This window comes from Chrysemys picta, chromosome 1, assembly GCF_011386835.1.
Source record: "Chrysemys picta bellii isolate R12L10 chromosome 1, ASM1138683v2, whole genome shotgun sequence".
In the NCBI taxonomy this organism is placed as follows: Eukaryota; Metazoa; Chordata; order Testudines; family Emydidae; genus Chrysemys; species Chrysemys picta.
This window is the reverse complement of record NC_088791.1, coordinates 98,566,016-98,587,450: the sequence shown is the minus strand read 5'-3', so window position 1 is coordinate 98,587,450 and position 21,435 is coordinate 98,566,016. Positions and strand designations below refer to the sequence as shown.

The window sequence follows — 21,435 nt, the reverse complement described above, 5'->3', positions numbered from 1 at the left end:
CCCACCTTTAAAATTCATCTTTTTGTACAGGAGTTCCATGGACGCTACATACATGGTTGGAGTCTTTGCGAACTTCCTTTCAGCAGCACAGAAGGCCTCTCATCCAATGCTTGTTAAAGGAATTTAAATCCATTCAGGAGGAAGAGTACACTGAGGAGCTCATCACACATGGGTTGCCTTTGATGTTTGAGATACTGAAAGCAAGTAAGGTATGAGAAATTGTGGATTTTGAAGAAATTAACACAACCTCCACACACACACCAAAATCCCTACAATATTACACAGCTCTCCTGAAACTCATTACACTGTGTGAGATTTTCTATATTTGTTTCCTGGTTTGCAAGTGCAGATGTGTGGGTTAAAAAAAAAAAAAGACAGCTATATACATCTATTGCTAGGACAGCTTAATACTGACACTAACAGTGAGCTGGAGAGACAACAGAAGCTAAAGCCTAGTGGTAAAATTAAAGTCACAAGGGTCAGTGTACTACAGCAAGAGATGTTGATAGCTGAGTCAACCAAAGTTAGTATTTCTCTCTAGTTTGCTTTCTAGGGCCATACAGCAAGGCTAATATTCATATTTCCTTTGGATTTCTTGAGCCAGTTTTCAAATCCAAATATTATCCTCTCACAAGCCTTTTTGCCCCCCATGTGGAAGCTTTGTGGGGACTTGCACAACCCCACAACCTATTTAGGTCAGAGAATATCTATTTCTTTCCCTTTGAAAACCCAGTGGAAAAAACCTTCCACTATCTTGGTGGCCTAATGTCTAATGCTGCCTCCCTCCAATATCATTCCTTCAATCTGACTTTTTCTGACTCAGACAGCCGAGCTTTTAGTGAGGTACATACAAGTATTCAGCTAAAATAGAGCTGGGGCAGGTGTCCAGGGAAAGTGGAAATATCTTCCCCCAATGAAGGCTGGATATTTTCTTTTCCAACTTGATTCAGCCAAAATTAGCTTCCCTGCTGCTCCCATTGACTTCAAAACACAACCAAGTCCTCTCCCAGAAAGCCCCAATCAAGCGTAATCTATTACTGACAAGAAGCAAGTATTTTAGTGGCCAAATTGAGAAGCAGCAGGAGTCTGATATCAAAACTATTTGCTTATTATTTTAATGCTGTATTATGATACACATTAATAAGGCCCCGTTGCTTGTTTAGCATGAGAGTGAATAACATTTCCCACCTACCTCCTGAACACCAATGTAGGCAGCATATAATCTGCAGCAGCAATTTAGTTACTGTTAAAAGGCAAAGGTTTTGACTTACTCACTGAATACGAAAAGATTGTGGAACTAGCAGTTAGTCGGAGACCTAGACACAGATGTTTCTTACATTCCACTCCAAAAGTGTCCCGGACTTGGGCTCCAATAGGAATGAATTCCAGGGGCGAGGGCCTGTTATTGAAATCATCCTGCCCCTAGCTCCTATGAATTTCAACTTTGGAATTAGTTTATGCTGGATAGGTATCTGTGGAGGATTCTGGAAATAACTTTGAGGAAATAATTTTAAATCCTGGAACGTGTGGACCCCTCAACGGGCCTAATGCATATTTATCCAACACTGGACAGCAAGTTGCTATTCAGTTTGAAAGATGAAATAAAACTAATTTGACTGTAACCTTTACAGAGATTATTTAGGAACTTTAATCTGGGATGAGGGATACGATAAATTGTTGTTTTCTTGAGTGACAACAGCCAAAGCCAGTGATTTTCACGTGGGCAGCTTTAAAATAATTTATTTAGACAGAATTATACCCCTCTGATATATCAGAATAGGTCTTCAGGAGTCTCTATCTTGTAGGAGGCATTGTAGCAAAGCAGAACCAGCTTGTTCTGTTTTGGGTTCACTTTAAAGCCAAACTGCTGCGGGGGCGCGGGGGGGGGGACGACAACTGAAATAGCAGAAAAAGCCAGTAAGATAGAAATTCCATGCTATCCAACTTGCCTCCACACTATATGTTGGGGATTGGTCCTGCTGTGAGTAGGGGGTTGGACTAGATGACCTCCTGAGGTCCCTTCCGACCCTGATATTCTATGATTGTGTGATATATACACACACATCATTTCATATTCTTAACTGTACAGTGAATCATTCTGTTGCACTGTAAAGACTTACAAGATGTCTGCCAATGGCAAGAATTATCGCCATGGCCTTGTCCAAATGGGCTCTTGTGAACAGCTCCTTTGCAGAAAAAAGGCTAGAACATATACAGTATGTCTAAGGACCTTTGTTTTCAGTGTTCATTTTGTTTACAATTTCTTGGGAATTTATTAGTGTTTATTACAAAAGTTAAAAAATCAATGAAAATCGGTGCAAAAACAAAATCTTAGGAGTTTTCCAGAATAAATATCAGATAGGGTAGATATCACTCTCTTCTGCTTTTGTGTCTTTTTAAACTTTCAGGAAAGCCCCTTTTGTTCTGAAATGTAGTCAGATACAGCTTTTCGTTTTCAATCCATTTTAGCAAGAAAAGTAGTTCTCTAACTTTTATTTGCTTTGAATGCTGACAACTATCTGTGCTGTCTGTAAAGCTAGTAACGTGTATGTGGTGGGCATGGGACGGACAACGGAATGTACACCAGCAACTCATTCCGGCAGTTCTGCCCTGGCTTCCAACTCCAGAGGAGAGATGGGTGGTCCAGGCTGCTGAGCCACCATCTCTCCTTCTGGAGCAGGGAGCTGGGTCTGGAGAGTTCTGGCATTTCCAGAATGTGGGTGAAGATCAGTAAAAACTGAATAATGGCTTTTGTAAAACCCAGGAAAGTTTTGGTAAAACAGAAAATAAAGGGACTTAAGAATATTGGAAGGAAACAAGGAACCTTTAGAAGTTTTCCAGGAGAAAAATCCTACAAAAAGAGCTAAGTTGTCCCTGGTCATGGCGTGGGAGAGCTGTGGGGAAAGGTATTGGTTCAAGGAGCCTCCCACCCCACTTGCATACTCCATACAAGGGCCAGGGCTTGAGACTGTTCCCTCCATGCACACCCAAGGATGGAAATCCATACCTAGAGGGGTGGGGAAGGAGCAGGCCCATGGTTCAGATCCTGCCCCCCAATTTGTAGAGTCAGGCAGCTGCAGAGAGGGGAGTATGATTTATCCAAAGGGACATGCCCTCCCCTGTGTGCTGTGAGCTCAGGGAGGGATTATGCCTCTTTTGCTAAATACCACAGGCTGGCCCCAAACATTTCCTTAACAAGTGTGGTGGGGAAAAATAAAGGTAAAATAAGTAACCAGCAGACAGAAGTCACTAAAAATTTCTTGGTCGATATAAAATATTACGTCCCATATGATGCATATCATGATTCCTGGTGTATTGTACTTGAGTGACAATTTATATTTAAGTGTAGCAACACTCTGCACTTCTATTAATAGTTCCATCCATCCAGTAATTTCAGTCATTAATGAATTGAGCCTCATTATCCCCCTGCGAAATAGGACAATCTTATCCTTGTTTTACAAATGGAGAAACTGAGGCACAGAGAGGCATGCAGCCAAATGTTCACCATGGGGAGCTGCAAGGTGCTCTACACCTCTGAAGGTCAGGCCCAGGCTGTCTAAAATTGGGCACCTAGAAGTTGAAGCACCCAAGATCAGTGGCCATTTATTAAAAATGAGGTCTAAGTGACTTTCCCAGAATCACGGGGACAGAGCCATGAAAATAAATGGGTTTGGTTACTCCCATTCTTGTACTTTGGCCACAAGACCTTCCTTGCCTTCACACAAATTGAGCTGCTGCATGAGGAAACATTCCTAGAAGTTCCCAAGCCGCCTAGAGTTTGTCTACACTGCACAGTAAGCCCAGGACAGTGGGAACTGGGCTTGTGAACTTGGTGTTTAAAGCCTGTCCTTAAGTGTCCACACTGCATTGTAAATCTGGGTTTGCAATTGCTGGACCCAGGTCTCACAGCTGTGCTAACACATCCATACTGCACTAGGCAGACTGGGTCTACGGCTTGACTTGCAGCCACACTGCAGAATGTCAGAACTTGGACCTGCGTCCCTCGGGACTCTGGCCCACTCCCTAGCAGGATCCAGATTTTAGGAACCAGATGCAAACATTCCTATGGAAAGTTTGCAGCAAGGCAGAACTGCTGTCAGGGTTTGGCTGGCTGACTGGTTGCAGTTGGTATTCTCTGCTCCCCTTTCAATGCTGAAATGCTGCTGCTGAACGCAGACAGAAAAACATATTTTTGGAAACTCCAACTTTGGAACAAAGTATGCAAACAAAAACTAGTAAATCAGGCAAGATGGGGTGTGCGGATGAGCAGAAGTCCTAGATAACATTACCTCTCAGAAAGTGAAATCATGGGAAGAACAGTCAGTACATTTTTAGCAAATGTACTGAGACAATTGGGGGAAGATTTCCAAGGCACAAATGGAAGTTAGGCACCCAGCTCCCATTGACTTTCAATGGGAGTTGACCTCCTAATTTCCCTTTATGGTTCTAAGTATCTCCCCCTTTTAGCAAATGCATAATCCAGTGATATTTCCATGCGTCTGAGACAGAAATATCAGAATGCACAGATCATTCATGTGTCCAGCCCTGAGGGGGAATGCTGGCAGTCAGCATGAACCCTTCCCCAGGCCAGGAACAAGATGTACTAGAGAAGGCAGTATCACTAAAAAGGACGAGGAGAACTCGGAGAGAACAACCACGGTTTAAAGGACAATTTGTAAGAGAGCCACTATAACCAGGAAAGCTTGCGACACTAACCCTATCAGTAAAGTAGTGGTCTGCCAGAGGACTTGGTCCTTCGGATGAGGAAAAATGTTGCCATTTTTGGGAAAAATGAGGCTCTTAACTAGGCAAATTCATGTCCAGCCACTGGAGTGGTTTACAGACAGAAGAAGGAGACGGTAAGGAGATAACTCCAATAAGAAGCTATCAGCCCTGAGATAAGCTTTAGATGCTATATAGAGCAGAAAGCAGAGTTTTGACCCCTCTCAAGGTATTGGAGAACTTGTTATTGCAGAAGTAGAAGAAGAGAGAAGGAGATGCCATTGAATTATTGTATGTCGACTTCTGTGCTGTGTGTTTCAAGACCCAAAGAAAATTCACAAAACTTCTCATTGAAACTTCTATTGTCCAATAGAAATGGGTGTTTATGTAACGCAAAACTGGCTTTGGATTATTATTCTGCCCTGTTACAGAATATGTGCATTCCTCCAGTCTGTGCTAAAAATGTCTCCATGAAGAGACTTTTCTTTGTTTCTTGTTTACAAAAGTGAACTCTCTGAGATGTTCCAGCAGAGTTTGACTGTAATGGCTATTAGTAATGAGCAGAGAAGAAAGCTACAGCCTAGAGCCTAAACTAAAGATGAGCCTGAACTAAAACCCCAGATCTAAACATTCCCAAACTTTTGAGAATGTTTGGTCTCAGATCTCAAATATGCTGCTTGCTCTGAACTAAGATTGAAATTAAAATCACCAGAGTTCCATGCAGTACAGCAAGAGAAGTTGTCAGCAGTACCAAAGAAAGAACTGACATCAACTAGTGCATATTTTGTTCATGGATGTTAATATCATATTGTCTTTAGATGTCTTGGGATAGTTTTCAGATATGAATCTTAAAAAATTCCAAATATTGGCCCCTGCCACCTTCTCACTGCCCCCTACACCTGACCTCTTCCATAGTGTGGGCATGGGGCTGGTATATGCCACTCTATTGGATCCTATCTGAAGCCCAAATTCAGAACAGCACCTAAGCACATGTTTACACCCCATTGCCTGTACTTAATAACTGTCATGAATAGAGACACTTTACTGAATCAGGGCCTGACACTAGAGAACTCTCCATATGTCCAGTTTCCTGGTGGTGCATTGACCAGACAAAAACTATTTGAAACATTCTGGGAGGGCCTTCACCCATTCACCTAACCTGGTAGCATTTTGTAACTTCCCTGTTGTTCCTACTGGTGATGTTCAAGATCTATCCAGGACATAGTCCATTAAGTGGGTTATTAACCAGGCTTTGTAGTAGAGCTGGCTAAAAAATACAGATTTGTTTTACAAAACCGTTTCCTCAAAATTTCAGATTTCCAAAAAATTTCAACAACTTTCTAAGCTGGTCAAAAAATAGCAAAAAAAGGTTTGTACAAATTTGCAATGAATTTTGATGAAAATTTGAAAAAACACTTGACCAGCTCTATTCTGTACACAGTAGGTAACAATCAATTTTTGAACAATAATCAGCTTTATTTTAAGCACATAAATGGATTTTTAGGAATCACAGTTAATTCCATCCATCCCTGGATCAGAATCTGGACACTTAAGCCTGAACAATTACAGCTAGGTGGAGGAACAAGATAACGGGAGGAGGGAGATGTCAAGGACAATGGATAAAATAGAAGATAGACAAAGAGAGGTGTGGGTGTGGAAACATGTAAAAAAAGAATAGAAGTTGAGATCAAAGATGAAGGAGTGGAGGAGAAAAGAGAAAACAGGCAACAAACAGAAATGGGAGATGAAGGACAACATTTTCAAAAATGTCTAAGTGATTTAGGTGCCTACATCCCATTTTCAATAGTGACTCAGGAGCTTACATCTCACTGAGAGTCAATGGGACTTAGGCTCTTCAGTTACTTATGTGCTTTTAAAACTTTTGTCGAAAGATAGTCTAGATTTATTTAGTCCTGCCTCAGCACAGGGAGCTGGACTTGAATTTTGGAGGTCCCTTCCAGCTCTACATTTCTATAATATCTATAATCCCTTCAGAAATAACAGCACTTATGAGCTTCTGGCAAGAAGCATTAACTATTGGGAAAACAATTTTCATGTGTCTGGAAGCAACAGTCACAATAGGAAAGCCCTGAAATATCTGACATCAAGTAGGAGAATAATTATAAATTGAAACTTAACAAAGAGAGGAAGAGGAGGAGATGGGTGTCCTATTACTGTGCTGCCAAGTTTCATCTATTTTAAAACAAATTTCTGGGGGAGGTCGCTCAGAGTATTCCAACATTCTGGCCAATTCAGCAGGTGCTATTGATCTCTTTTCTTCCACTCCCCTCTCCTCTTCCCATTTCAGTTAAAGTGAAGGGCCAGTCACAGCTTCTGGAAATCTTAAAGTTCCCCAGTTGGCCATGGACAATCCAAGATGTTGGGTTGGAGGATGAGGAAGCCGGATGTACTGTATGTTGCACTGAACAGAGTATAATCAAGTGGGTCTCCTTTAGAAAAATTTCCTCAGTGTGAGGGGCTGAAATTGACTAACCGAAGAACACAGCTTGTGAAGATGAGTTAACCCCAGTGCCCTAGGGGAAGATCCAGGAGGCAGTGTATCTCCCTGAGGTCCTAGGGGCCATGCCTTACAAGGCTGTAGTACTCTGCTGGATAGGAAGGAAGGAAAGGTCCATGTAGGGCTGGTTGAAATTTTCCCATTGAAACTGTGTTTCAACAGAAACTTGGGTTTTTGACAAAAACAAAATTTTTCACAAAAAGTTTCTGCTTTCCACAGAATATTTTGAAATTCTTTCAAAACATCAAGCTCTTGAAAATGAATGTATTTTGACTGATAACCATAATATTCTAATTTGGAAATGCTGCCACTGTGCCTTGTAGGAATTGTAGTTTGGTTACTTCATGTGCCCATTCTCCTCTATGGGTTGGGCTCCCTGGCTGGAAGTATGTTCCTTATGGTCACAGACTCCCATGATGCACTACCTCCCATGTCCAAGAGAGGAGATTATGGTGCATCATGGGAGTTGTAGTCCAACCATGGGAGCCCACCCTGTAGAGGAGAATGGGAACATGAGGCACCACAGCAGTAGTTCCAAGTCAAAATATTTAGGTTTTCAAATTTACTCTGAAAAATGAAAGTTTTCTGTGGGAGGGGGAAAAAAAGCCAACATTTTCTAACCAGCTCTAAGCCATGGTCCCCATCTTCTCACTGCCCCTCCTTTCCCTTCTTTGTAGAGGTTAGGTCCAATGGGGGCACTAGCCCAAAGCTGTCTTTGTGCTAGGGACAGTCCAAGGACTCCAGCTTGTGATTGATCCTAAATAATGGGGTGGGGCAGGAATACTCTTTTCATCCCCAGTGTCCCTGTGCACCCACCCAAGGGCCCTTCATCTCTTAGCAGTGCCCGGATGCATGCTGTTGTATTCTAGGATCAATCACATACAGAATGACAAGCTCTTTCTGGCAGGAGGTAGGGACTGGAGGAGATCACAATTTTCATTTTATTTTTTGTATTGTAAAATTATGTAATGTTCATCAAGAAGAAAAATACAGTGTAACCTGCTCTAAGGATCACCTCTAAGTGATCCATGGTCATCAACAGTGACCATTTTAAAGAATCCCCAAGATGACTAGTGCAATGTTGTCTGAACTTCAGATAAGTAGGTGATGGATCTTTTTTCTGGGCCCTTGGATGGTCTCTTAGAACAGGTTTCACCACACTCTGGTAATTGTTCTGTAGTGTTGCCTATCATCATTTTCAGTACTTCTGTGTCTAAACAGTTCAGAATAACCAGGACCCAAGTCCTCCACACATGTACATCTTGCATTCTCCATGTGAGACGTGAACATCAGGTACAGAGTGGCATGTTAATAACAGATTATTAACTCAGTGTCGTCATGTTTTTGTAGCATAGATTCATATTCATACTAACCCGGGTTTGATTTTACTGCCTTCTGTTCACATTCTTAGCTGTACTTCACCCACAGGATATTTGAGCAGAAGTTTCACAGTTTTAAAAAAATGCTGTGTATGTGACACCTGCGTTGTCAGAGTCTGGATGCACTGTTTCTATGATATGTCTGCCCTCTTCTGGTTTATCACCCAGGGATTAGACTCAGCTCCTGGAGCTGAGGTGTCTGTACACAATGCATGGCTGTGATATAAAGAACCTTTTGAAACAGAATCTTGGCAGTTTTCCGAGCATCACCTGTGATTAATTCCATTTTGCCATGCAAGGGCTTGCATCCAGTGCTAATAAAACCTATTTTGTTATGCAGTTCATTGCCTCTAACTGTACAGCCAACTTCTAGGGCTTCCCTACATTACAGTTGTTGACTAATAGTAATAATGTGTATGCTACTTAATCATCTAGGAGCAGGCCTCTAAAGTGACATTTAACCAGTTTTGATGCAGCTAATAAAAGTGAATTCTATTGCAGAACCTGACCAGAAATACCTAGGGAAGGATGAAAAGGTTCATAGAGATATGGCAAAGAAAATCTCTTACTAAAGTGGGGATGTTCATTCAGACATTGGAGGCCCACACAACAGCCTCTGCACCACTTAACTCCATATTATCCTTTTATGGTGGTGAGGGGTGTTGGGTAGCGTAATTATTCAGGGGCACCTCTGCCTGGCATTGACTGGTTTTTCAATGGATTGGTACACCCTGGTGAGCGCCCACTGCTGGAATTATCCACTGGGGCTATGGAGAAACAGCATAGTGTAGAGCAGCCTTCAGGCTGCTGTATGTTTTGCCAGGTGTAGTCAGGCTCCCAGCAGCCCCAAAATCCAAGAAAGCAAAAGTGGCTTAAAGGCACCTTTGCATACATCCATATTCCCCTGAGCTGCGCCATGTCTCTGCTAAAAGGAAGAGACTGAGAGACCCTGAATAATTGTTACCTTAGAACATTACTTTTCTGTTTATAAGGTATGTGACTACTGTAAATTAGTGTTTGGGGGCCTGGTGGCAAAGTGAGTCTTTGGGAGGGATTTGAGGGCCTAGCACATTGGGTTTAGCAGGAACCAATAGCAGGAGAAGGAGCCAATGTGATGGGGAGACTGGCATAGATGGGGCTTGGGGGAAGGGGATGTGATTAGAAACCAGATCCAAAACATAGTCTGGGGCAGAGATGTGCAGGGCTTCAAAGGAAAGGACAAGAAACATAATTTGTTACAAAGCCAGTGGAGGGAGTTATAGGAGTGATATGGTCTAATCTACCATCTTAGCAGCTGCGTTTTGGACAGACTGGAGAAAAGCAACATGGGAATGGAAGAAGCTATAGGAGAAGCTCAGGGCATGGACAAGTTTCTTAGAAGTCAGAAAGAAAGAGAAGAGTTGAATTTTAACCTAACTGGACACAATAAACCAATTTTTCCCCTATTATGATTCTCTCTTGGGTTTGTGATCCTAAGAAGGGCTGAGTGCCCTCAATAGCTCTCAGAAGTAAATGTGAGTGAAGGGAGTTCAGCACCTTGCACGATCGGGCCATTAAATGGGATGGGTTGAGGCAGGGAACTCTAAGGAGCAAACTGTGTGGAGTAGCCTTTGCTGAGCACTGCCACAGACCTTCAGCAAAGGGGGTTATGAAAGACCATCGATACATACAGCCCACTGGCTGGTTCTATCTTTCCTCTTCTGCTCCAGAACAGTGAGCAAAGGGTCTCTGCTCAGGGAGCTTGAAAGGCTTCAGCTTTGCCTAGACAGAGAGACTCATTCTTCCCTCCAACCAATTCAATGCAATATATTCACAAAATATTGCAAATTGCTTTCGATCTCCTCTGAAGAATGCTGTTAAGGCAGAAAACTGCCTCTGTCCCTACAAAGCAAAGTTTCTTACTGCTTCCCTACCAGAAATACCATCTCCATTAAGTGGATGAGCTGGTGTTCCCTCTTGCCTTTCGGTTGGGTAATATCCTCATTATATCCAATGTCAAACTGTATTCCCTCTCATACCATATAGAAACACACCCAACTCGCCTCGCCAGCAACCGAATACCCATGTATGAAAGGAGGTTGGCCTCGGTCCAGTTCTCAGCATCACACATGCTGGCAGCAAAATCTTTCCAACATCAGACTGCAGAAAAAAAAGACAAATTGTTTGATCCTTCAATTTCAATGTCATCCTAGACAAAAGAAGCTCCTGCAGCCTTTACTTTCTTATCAAGTGGTGGGGTGACGGAGATAAGCTGATCCGATGGGGTAAAGAAGAATTTCCTCCCATAGTGTTGCATGACTGTGCAGGTGTTTCACGGGGTGGGCTTAGTAACCATGGCAGACACTGAACTATCCAGTTAAGGTGACTGTCTGAAGGAATGCTGGACTTAATGGATTGTTTCTCTCTTCCAGTATGGCAATTTTAATGGGCCAAGCGCTGTTCTTCGTTGCTTGTGCTTGGCTCCCAGTTAGTTCAATGGGAGCCCCCCACACACATCCAAGAGCAGAATTTGGCCTTAAGTTCCTCTGTGAAAGCTATTTATTACTCAGCAGCCCAGGATCATAGACTTCCATCTCTGACAAAGGCTCCCTTTTATCTACCCTCTCTGCTGCTTCTTCCTGCCTGGTTTATTGTTAAAATCTGCAGGCTTCAGAGATCATATCCAGTATCCCCATCCCTCAAAGGCCAGCATGTGTGTAGGAGTCTGAGCTACCCTGTTATAATGACTTTCCCCTTTCCCCTCCACGTCCTTGGTGAAAACTTATTGTTTGGGAACCATGAATCTGAACTAGCAGTGACTTACCCTCCTGTCGTCTTTTCAGCTTAGCAATTTTTTGGCCTTTCAACTGTCTGTTGATCTTGTGAACTACTGACTTTGTCAACACCAACCATATGTCTGGACTTCCCCCAAAATGAAAACGACTGACAGTACTACAAATATGAAGTTCCACACTGTGTAAAATAGAATGATTTGTTTGGTTTTTGCTTTCTCTTATATTCTACTCTTTATATAGAATTTTATGGTGCATTCATCAGTGTAGTATCTGAATGCCTTCCAGCAATGCATTAAGCCATGTGACTATGCATCTGTCATGTGTTGTTTGTTCTCTCAGCCTCTCCTAGAGGGAGAAACGGGTGCAGTGGAGTGTCTTGTTTTGGTAGCGTATGGGTTTATATATATACACACCTGTTACTCTGAGTTTATGTAAGAGAAGGCAAGGTCAAAAAAATGCACCTGGCACTTGGCGTGGAAAGTGGTGAGGTTTGCGGAGGTCCTTATTTCCCTGGGGAGTTCATTCCATAGTCTCGGAACACCCCCGGAGAAATCTGTGTCTCCTGCACAGACAAGCTTTATTCTTATTGTTGCAAGCTCCATTGTGCCAAAGAAATGAAGCTGTCGACCGTGGTCTTCATCCCAGAGCTTAGACGATCTTTTAGAGACCTTGGGCCCAGGAAGACATGGAGAGCTTTGAAGTTAAGGACCGAGACCTTGAACTTAATTCAGTATTCTATGGGAGGCCAGAATAGAGAGCAGAAGCCAGGTGCTCACGGTAGCCGGTGTTGCTGAGGAGGCTCTCTGCAGCATTCTGAAGTGGTTGGAGTTTCCTAAGTGCTAACTGCTTCATGCCTAGGTATATCACATGGCTGCAGTCCAGCCGAGAGGTGGTGAAGGCAGGAATAACTGAGGCCAGGTCTTCGTCCGTCAGGATGGGATGGAGTTTCCAACTGTAAGATCTCTTTCCTATAAATCTGCGTTCCCAGGAAAGATCAGAAACTCCAAAATCAGGCACATAAGCACCTGTGTGATTTGTTTTCATATGTGCATCCCATGTCATTTATTTGAGGAGCTGTGTGACTTACTTGTGTGACCTATATCATCTACGAGCCGTTCTTCATCACACCAGCCTGGCCTGCACAACTCCACGAGTCAGAACTCGTTTGCTCCTACCTCTGTTCCCTCTCTCTTTTTGCCCCCCGCCCTGCTCCACTTGCACAGCCAGGTAGTGTAACTTAGGCCCAGTCTACACTACAGCTTTTAACCGAGTTTGTAGTCAGTGACACAACAGCATCATGATGTGGTTTGTGTCTGTATACCGTATGGTTAATAAGTTGTGGTAGCTGACAGTGCTTTGCCCGGGTCAGTGTCCTAAGCTGGTTACAGTCTTCCTGTAACCAATTTATCACACCATGTTCTGCAGTATAAATGGGACCCCCTAAATGCCTGTGTAACCAGGTTGGCCATCCCGCCTCCTTTTCAGTTCTCTGTGTGGTAGCACATCCCAGAGTGCAGTGCTCCACGTGCTGCTGGTGCCACTGCTGTGCATGTCCTCCAAACACTCTATCCCCTGTTGAGGGACATGGGGATAGCTGCCCAGATTTCCCCATGTAGCACTGATACAAACAACCTTCAACAGCCTGGTAGATGTGGATTCTTAATCTTGGTTGACACATGGGAGTGCTGCAAAAAACAAACAAACAACCTGCTCTGTGGATGCAGCTCAGTCTTGTGTGTTGTAATTGGGTCAGATGAATGTCATGAACCAGTTACAGAACCATGGTTGTATCAGTAGCATAGGCAGGGCACCCAGTCGCTTTCCTCTTTAAATCTGGCTTTAAACCTTCCTTTTCTCTTAGGCGTCTGATTCACACTCTTTGTAAAGTGCTTTGCTAAACTCTGTATGAAAAATACTAAATACAGATATGCTAGTGTATAATGATGTCCTTGTCACCAATTTTTTTAAGCAAAACAGCAGTGTTTTTCCTGTCTCTTGAGCTGTATTGCCAGACTCCCTGCTCAGGTTTTCAGTGAAAAACACATTTCACCCTTTTTGACAATCTGAGCTGCTTGGTACCACTGCAATCTACTTCTGCGTGTTTCTCTTAGCATTAAGTCTGAAGTAACAGGAGACACGTTCTGTACTTGGGTGCTTGTGTGCAATTTCCTTCGAAGTCATGGGGAGGTGCATGCACACATCTGAGGGCACAGTTTGACCCTATGTATTTTTCTTATATTAATCGATACTTTAGAACAGTTGTTCCAATATCTTTGCCACATCACCTAATATTTTATGTAAGTTAAGGAATGAGCGACTATTTCCAGAGCTCAATAAAATGTGCTTAGGAATTAAAGCTTCACTTTCTGTTCTATGCACCATGCAGATATTTTAAATATAGAATTTGAACAACTCACATTTTTAATGTTATGTTTATTTTATATCTACCTGGCTATTTCTGTGGCCTCCATCACTGTAGTATCTGAGCTCCTCACAATCTTTAATGCATTTATTCTTGCAGCATCCCTGTGAGGCAAGGAAGTACAGTTATCCCCATTTTACAGGTAGGAACTGAGACCCAGAGGGATTAAGGGCCATAGTCTCTGTTTATGTTAATTGGCTAGTAGCCCATTAACTTCAGTGAAGCTGCCCCTGTTTTCACCAGCAGAAACTGGCATTTTCAGAAGCATACAGTCCCATTTTCAAAAGCAATTTATGCACTTAGGAGCCAAAGTCCCATTGACTTTCAGTGAGATTTAGGCTTCTAAAGGCTGAAGGTATTTAAGTGCCTAAAGATGCCTAGTGGGATTTTCCAAAGCACTTAACTCCTATTGAAACCGGTGGTTGTTAGTCACCTAGGCACTTTTGAAAATCCCACTAGGTGCCTATTTGCATCTTTAAGCACCTAAAAACCTTTGAAAATAGGACTTAAACTTCTAAGGCACTTAGACCTTTTTGAAAATTTACCTGTAAATTACTTGCCTGAGATCACACAGGAAACTTGTGGCAGAGCCAAGAACTGAATCCAACTGCAAGACTCAGGTTAGTGGCTGAATCATTAGACAATCCTTCCTTGTTTACAGAAGCTAGAGTAACACCAATAGGGTAAATACCAGTGAAAAGGATACAAAATTACATCAAAGACATAACTAGAATTAAATTAAGAGATTATATTACAAGCTATAAAACAGCTATCAACATACAAAGCAGGGTCTGTTTTCAGGAGCATTCTCACATTGCAAATGTATTTATTTAGTAACTTTTGTTCTCCTAAAAAAAAAAAAAAGAAAGAAACCATTTTAAAAAGCCAGCTTATTCATTTGACAGTAAGAATGAATTTTAATAATGAAATTAAATCCATATTTCAGTAGAACTCTGTATATCTGAAGGGAGCAATTGATATGAAATTTATCTGGATAAAAAAAGGCTTCTGGTAGAGGAGTTTTTCATTTAAGTGATGCATATTGGGAGGGAGCAACAATAAAAAAGTGGATAATGGGGGATTGGCTAAGAAGAATTAATAATTGTAAATCAAATCTTTTGATAGAGCTTTTGGTGACCACAATTTGTTTGCCTTAGAATTGTGCGCTATTGAGGGAACTCTCGGGAATTATTGGAGCTTGTACCTGTTAATCCACAAGCTTATACTTTGTATTTATTTCTTTTGTTTAGAATGAAGTGATAAGTCAGCAACTGTCTGTCATTTTCACTCATTGCTATGGACCTTATCCTATTCCAAAACTTGTTGAAATCAAACGAAAGCAGACCTCTCGTTTAGGTAAGTCTGAGGTGAGGTGCAGATCACAATGTTCACAGAGAGCTGTCCTAGGATTTGGAGAGAGCAAAAGAAAGGAAAGAGGGCAAACGTTAATGAAAATGATTGAAATAAAGTCAGTCTTTGGGTTTCTAAGCATTGCTGCAAGACCTCTGGCATCAGAAATGTGATTTCAGTTTGAATGCTTTGGAGCCGCTGCATTCTTCTATGTACTAGGCAGTCGTTATGGCCAGAAGACAGAGCACACCTAACTGTAAAATGCAGAATTGGAAAAACTAGTCTAGGGGCTCAATCCTGCATTTCTTATTCACTTCAAATTTCCATTGAAATCGACAGGTGTCTTGGATGCCCAGGATTGGGCCTGTAGTTTTGCAAGTTACTTTGGGGTCTGATTCCTTTACACTCAGGCCACACAGCCAGAGTGGTGTCAAAGGGCCTTAATGTACATGAGAATCGGGGCCCTTGTGTCTGCTTAGGTACAGATGTCACTAGGTGCAGAGGGAGAACAGGACTAGGGAGCTGTTCAAAGTTCATCCAAAGTCTAGAATGACCTGCATGTGATGGATGGCTGTTATCTTATATGAGATAAAAATGACTGTCAGAGTTTTTGAATTGCCTTTGTATAGATTCTGTTAGAATATGTACATATCTTCCACCTCAGACTATTCAAACCAGCTTCACAGGCTTTTCTCATTTAAAAACATATCCCCTTAAGCCATTGTCTTTTCTCACAAAAACAGGAAAATGCTTTCTATACCTTTCACCTGTTCCCGACTAAAGTTTTTCTTTTCCTTTTGTGATTCCAGATCCCCATTTTCTTAACAATAAAGAGATGTCAGATGTTACATTTCTGGTGGAAGGAAGACCATTTTATGCGCATCGAGTGTTACTATTTACTGCATCCCCAAGGTAAATGTACAGGTGTATTTTTTTAATAAATGCAAATAATTTGATCTTTTCTGTTGAGATTTGTTGGCACTAATGATTCAGGTAATGGGCCTCAGACTTTTCTGTGAACGTGGAAATTCTGTAATTACCCCCAGAACTGAGTGCTGTTGATCTATGTTAAGGATGTAACAACTAGAAATGCCATTTGTTCATTAACCCTTAGGATGCTGGGCATTCCAGAGGCACCTACGGTAGACGGTATTGTGGTGGACACATTCAAAATGCGTCGACAAACACACGTTTTAAACTTTCAGGAATGTCCATTTTTTTAAGGTTTGGGGGAACCTGTGGATGGAGGGAGGATCTCTGGGAAGAGGAGGAAGTTCCAGGTTGGAATTCCTGGGTGGAGCCATTCCCATCATATGTGCCCCACTTCTGGAAATCTCCCCTTCTTCCACAGCCTACATAGGTGGCTTGCCTTGCCAGATCCCTCCCCTTGCTTCACACATAAGAAAAACTGACATGGAGCCTGTAGCAGTTCCATGCTGAAAGGCTGTCCAGCAGGGAGATAAGTCATGTGGGTATCAGGAGACTCAGCACCCACTTGCAGAGGGTTGGGGTTCTTGCATGGAAATTGGGGGAACGGAACAAGGAAGAGCTAAGTGGGAGAAGGTCTCTTTTGAGAAAAGGGAAGGAGGTTCTACGGGTTAACTTTTGGAAAAGGTTGGGGATGAAATTCTGGTCCTGTTAACGACAATGGTAAAACTCCCATTGGCTTCAGTGAGGCAGGATTTCATCGCTAGTATCTATGATGAATCCAGCCCATTGTCTTAACCACGCATTGGGTGGAAGGTTTGGGTTACAGCTTCGGAGAGTGGGAAAATCTTTTGCTTGTCTATTATACTTTCCAACTCTTGAGAGAAAAATTGTGGCACTTGAAGTCCAAACATGCAAGTATCCCTTGGAGAGCAAGGAGGAGCTGGGGTAAGGTACTCCTCAACCCCTCCCTCCCCCCAAAATTGAATTACACCTCTACCTCGGTATACGCTGTCCTCGGGAGCCAAAAAATCTTACCGCGTTATAGGTGAAACCGTGTTATATCGAACTTGCTTTGATCCACCGGAGTGCACAGCCCCGCGCCCCCTTCCCCCCCGCAGCACTGCTTTACCGCGTTATATCAGAATTCATGTTATATCGGGTCACGTTATATCGAGGTAGCGGTGTATTAACCTAGGACACAATTTCCTGCTATCTAGAAAACACACCTTTAAATGCAGATACCTAAAAACAAGTATAAGGAACCTGGTACACTTACCTGGAGCTGGATTTACAAAGAAAATATAATTGAGAGGGTTTCTGTGTATATCACCCTTCTCAGATAAAATGTTGTAGACTGCCATTTCATGATTCTCAGCTTTCTTTTCCTGTATGTGGAGGAGATAATTATTTGACTGTCAACGCCTAATTAAAATACTACACACACACACACACACACACACACACACACACACACACACACACACACACACACACACACACACACACACTGTTTCAGCCCTAATACAGCAATCAATCACGAAATTACATTGTCTGCCATGGATTAGCGTTGAGAAGGAAAATAGGCATATAAGAGAATGCTGTGAGTCATGAAATACAATGTCAAGAGTAAAAAGGATATCCTGAATATTGTGAGATGCAACAAAGGCAAAAAACGTAGTAAACAAGAGGACTCAGTGACACAGAGAACTGGTAATGCAGGGCCTTTCAGCTCTAAGGTACGGGCTTGAATATAGCCAGTGCTGATTGTGAATGAAAGCATTTATTATCTGTTGGCTGGTTGTGATTTGAGTGGTGGTCTCAGACTAGTTTTAAGTGGAGATATGTCCCTGATAACAAAAAGCACCAGCACAAGCTGCCAGACTTAGCAGAGGTACGTTGAAAAGGCAGTCCTTCGAAAACAAAGGTATGACTCATTGGGAACATTGCACATTTGCTGTCCTTGCTTAGCTGTCCTGTGCATGAAGGTGTGCATTCAGGCCCTGATTCAGGAAAGCATTTAGACCCTTGCTTAAGTCTGTCCCTTGTCTAGGCCAATGCTTATGTGTTGTCCTGAGTAGAAATGTTTTCCTGAATCAGGGCCAAAAAGAGGTCTTCAGTTTCTAAGGATGTCAATCCCAATCTAGTAATTTAAATATTTTTAAAAGCTAAAATCCTAGATTTATAGGTAAATATCTACATAGCTGTATAAATATCACATACAATTACAATTAACTTAAATGACTTCTACTCTGCTTTTATGTCCAAATCTATGGTTGAAATGAGAATTTTAACATTCTGAGAACAGCGATATATCCAGCTCTTTCTCTCCCCATCTCCAAACAATTGTATTAAACCTGCATTAAAGTATTAAACTTATTTGTGTAGAATCGTCAACATTTTGCCCTGGCCATCTTGCAAGCCAGCACAATGGAGATGTGAGAAGGGAAAAAAAAGCTGCAAATATTTAAAATGCAAGCTGATATCAATCCAAAAATCAGAAGGGTAGCCGTGTTAGTCTGAATCTGTAAAAAGCAACAGAGGGTCCTGTGGCACTTTTAAGACTAACAGAAGTATTGGGAGCATAAGCTTTCGTGGGTAAGAACCTCACTTCTTCAGATGCAAGAAGTGAGGTTCTTACCCACGAAAGCTTATGCTCCCAATACTTCTGTTAGTCTTAAAGGTGCCACAGGACCTTCCGTTGCTTTTTATCAATCCAAAAAGAAATTTTGAATTTTTAAAAGTTGCAGGTTTTACTCAAAAATGGCCCTATCTTCAAGCGAAGAAACAGTCAGTCCTGATCCTGTAATAAGTTCCAAGTGGGTACAGCATCTATATTTTCTAGGTAGGTTTTTTCACAAAATTAGATACATTTTCCAGAAACTCAGAATGAAATGTCCTAATAAAAGAGGTTTCCTAATTTCACTTTGAATTTGATGACATACCTTTAAGGGGGTGTCTGCACTGCAATCAAAGATATGATTGTAGTTCAAGCAGGCATACCCGTGCTCACTTGCATCTAGCTAGCTCGGCTAAAAACAGCAATGAAGGTGGAGCAGCATGGGCTGTACATGCCTGCCCACAAGCTGGGTATGAACTTGCATTGCTAGCCTGCATGGGGGTCCACGCTGCCGTGTCTTCACTGCTATTTTGAGAGTTGTGCTAACTAGATTAAAGCTAGCATGGGTAATCCGTGCTGCAGTGCTGTATGCTGAGCTGCAATCATGCTTCCAATTACGGTGTAGACATACCCTCTACAGTATATAAACCATCATATATTTCAGGTTATAAATCCCGCTAAACTTCTCTGCATTCTAACGTCCTATTTTCACCGTAATTGATGGTCACCTCCCTTACCTTTCTGCTGAAATATAGCAAAGTGGAATTGTAGTATGGTATTTCAATCTTGCTCATTTTTATTTAGGTTTAAAGCGCTGCTATCTAGCAAACCCTCAGCTGAGAACACTTGTATTGAGATCAGCTATGTGAAGTACCCCATATTTCAGGTAAAGTCTGTGCCCACAAACCATCCGAATGGCATGTGTGACATCAACAGTTGTATGTACTCTGCACAAATTAATGCAATTACATTTAGTACATTAATCATATCATACCTTAGAGTAGTGGTTTCATAAGCAAAGGCCTCAATTCCCTTTATATAGTAACCTGCATTATAGTGCTGATTGTAGTCAAATAGCATGTGAGTGACTAGATTTAACTATGTACATTTCACTTCTGTAGTCTTTGAAGACAGAGCAGGGCATTTCAGTGGAACATTTGCATAAACTTTTGGGTTTTTTTTTCTCATGTTTGATATTCCTGCATGTGCACACACAAGCTTGGAGGATGTAGAAGCCTTTCTTTTCCTAGCAATATTTGTTTGCTCAAATTTTGTAATTCCTTCTGTGAAAATGTAAAGCCAAACTTATCTGTCTCGCCTATTGGGCTAGATGCAGTTTATTCAAAAACTTGCATGCCTAAGAAAAGTTTATTTTAACCAGAGCAATAACAGTTCCATTTACTGATTGTTAGAGCTGCAGATATTTTTCAGTGTCACTTACAGCTGCCTGCAATAACATTTAAACTTAATCTAAGTTTCCTGAAAAGAAATATTATTTGGCCCATGTTACAATGCAAAACCCCAGCACAAACCTTCTCACCAACCATGCTTGCCTACAGAAGTGTGGAAAGGAGGGAGTGTGGTTTCCCAGAAAGGGAAGGAATCAGGGAACAGCCACTATATGTGGCATGTTCTCTTGACTAAGTGGTGTAAAAACAGTATCAGAAAATGAATGAGCCAGGATCAACTTGTCCTGTGAGCTACCTGAACCTCTTTGGAGAGTTACAGCACTGTGGCTAATAGGGATTGGGAGAGAAGCCATGCTACCCGTGAAGAGAAGCCAAGAACTGTGCAGAGACAGAGATGTCCATGTACGGCCTGACACCTGCAGGTTTTTGACCGGTTTGACTGACAAATCCATAGCCCTGCACATTGTTTGGTAGCCACACCCGCCTTCTCCCACCACACCATTCTCATGATGCAAAGTTAAAAATGCTGCTCGCGAGTAGCTTTTCCAAAGTGGCTTATTTTTCATAGTAACCTCTTCCCTTTCATGTGTTTTACTCAAGCGGAAATGACATGGTTCTATGAGCCTCACCATGTTACACTAATGACAATGACCGCTGAAGCAAAGGGAGGCAGGATAGTGAAAGGCAGTAATATACACTAACTCCTCACTTAACATTGTAGTTATGTTCCTGAAAAATGCAACTTTAAGCAAAATGATGTTAAGTGAATCCAATTTCCCCATAAGAATTAATGTAAATAGGAGGGGTTAGGTTCCAGGGGGGAAATTTTCACCAGACAAAAGACTATATATAGATAGATAGATGGATACACACACACACACACAGTATATGTTTTAAACAAACAATTTAATACTATACACAGCAATGATGATTGTGAAGGTTGGTTGAGGTGGTGAAGTTAGAGGGTGGACGAGGGTGGGATATTTCCCAGGGAATGCCTTACTGCTAAATGATAAACTAGCTGATCCTTCAAGGGTTAAAACATTGTTGTTAATGTAGCCTCACACTAGGGTTACCATATTGTAGTCCGCCCCTTCCCCAAAGTTCCCACCCCAACTCCGCCCCCTCCCCTGAACGCTCCGCCCCCTGCTCCTCCCCCTCCCCTGCTTCCCGCGAATCAAATGTTTGCGGGAAGCCTGAAACAGACAGGCAGGCAGCAGGTAAGCTGGGGCGGCGGGAGCGGCAAGCTTTGCCTGCAGAGAAGCTGACTATGGAGGTTGCGGAGGAGAGCTAGGGTGCCGAGCACCCCCCTCG

At 42.2% G+C, this 21,435-nt stretch overlaps 2 protein-coding genes and 1 long non-coding RNA gene across 7 annotated transcripts in view; 2 read left to right on the top strand and 1 right to left on the bottom strand.

Annotated features, from left to right (window-relative positions):
- Positions 1 to 21,435, top strand: part of ABTB3 (ankyrin repeat and BTB domain containing 3) — a 279,212-nt gene that overhangs the window by 241,365 nt on the left and 16,412 nt on the right. For 2 of the 4 annotated variants that reach the window (XM_005300806.5, XM_042843602.2), the window contains 4 exons: positions 31 to 209; positions 15,066 to 15,171; positions 15,975 to 16,077; positions 19,517 to 19,598. In XM_005300806.5, the coding sequence (XP_005300863.2) occupies positions 31 to 209; positions 15,066 to 15,171; positions 15,975 to 16,077; positions 19,517 to 19,598 (470 nt within the window). The remainder of the gene's footprint in view (positions 1 to 30; positions 210 to 15,065; positions 15,172 to 15,974; positions 16,078 to 19,516; positions 19,599 to 21,435) is intronic. The other 2 variants (XR_010597867.1, XR_006172874.2) reach the window with 1 other exon arrangement.
- The window catches only part of CRY1 (cryptochrome circadian regulator 1), a 440,250-nt gene that overhangs the window by 415,117 nt on the left and 3,698 nt on the right, over positions 1 to 21,435 (top strand). The gene's annotated exons all lie outside the window — the stretch shown is intronic.
- LOC122172501 (uncharacterized) lies at positions 15,023 to 17,495 on the bottom strand. The gene is made up of 2 exons (XR_006172875.2): positions 17,372 to 17,495; positions 15,023 to 15,218 (listed from the first exon to the last, which is right to left on the bottom strand). It is a non-coding gene; the product is annotated as an uncharacterized LOC122172501 (long non-coding RNA).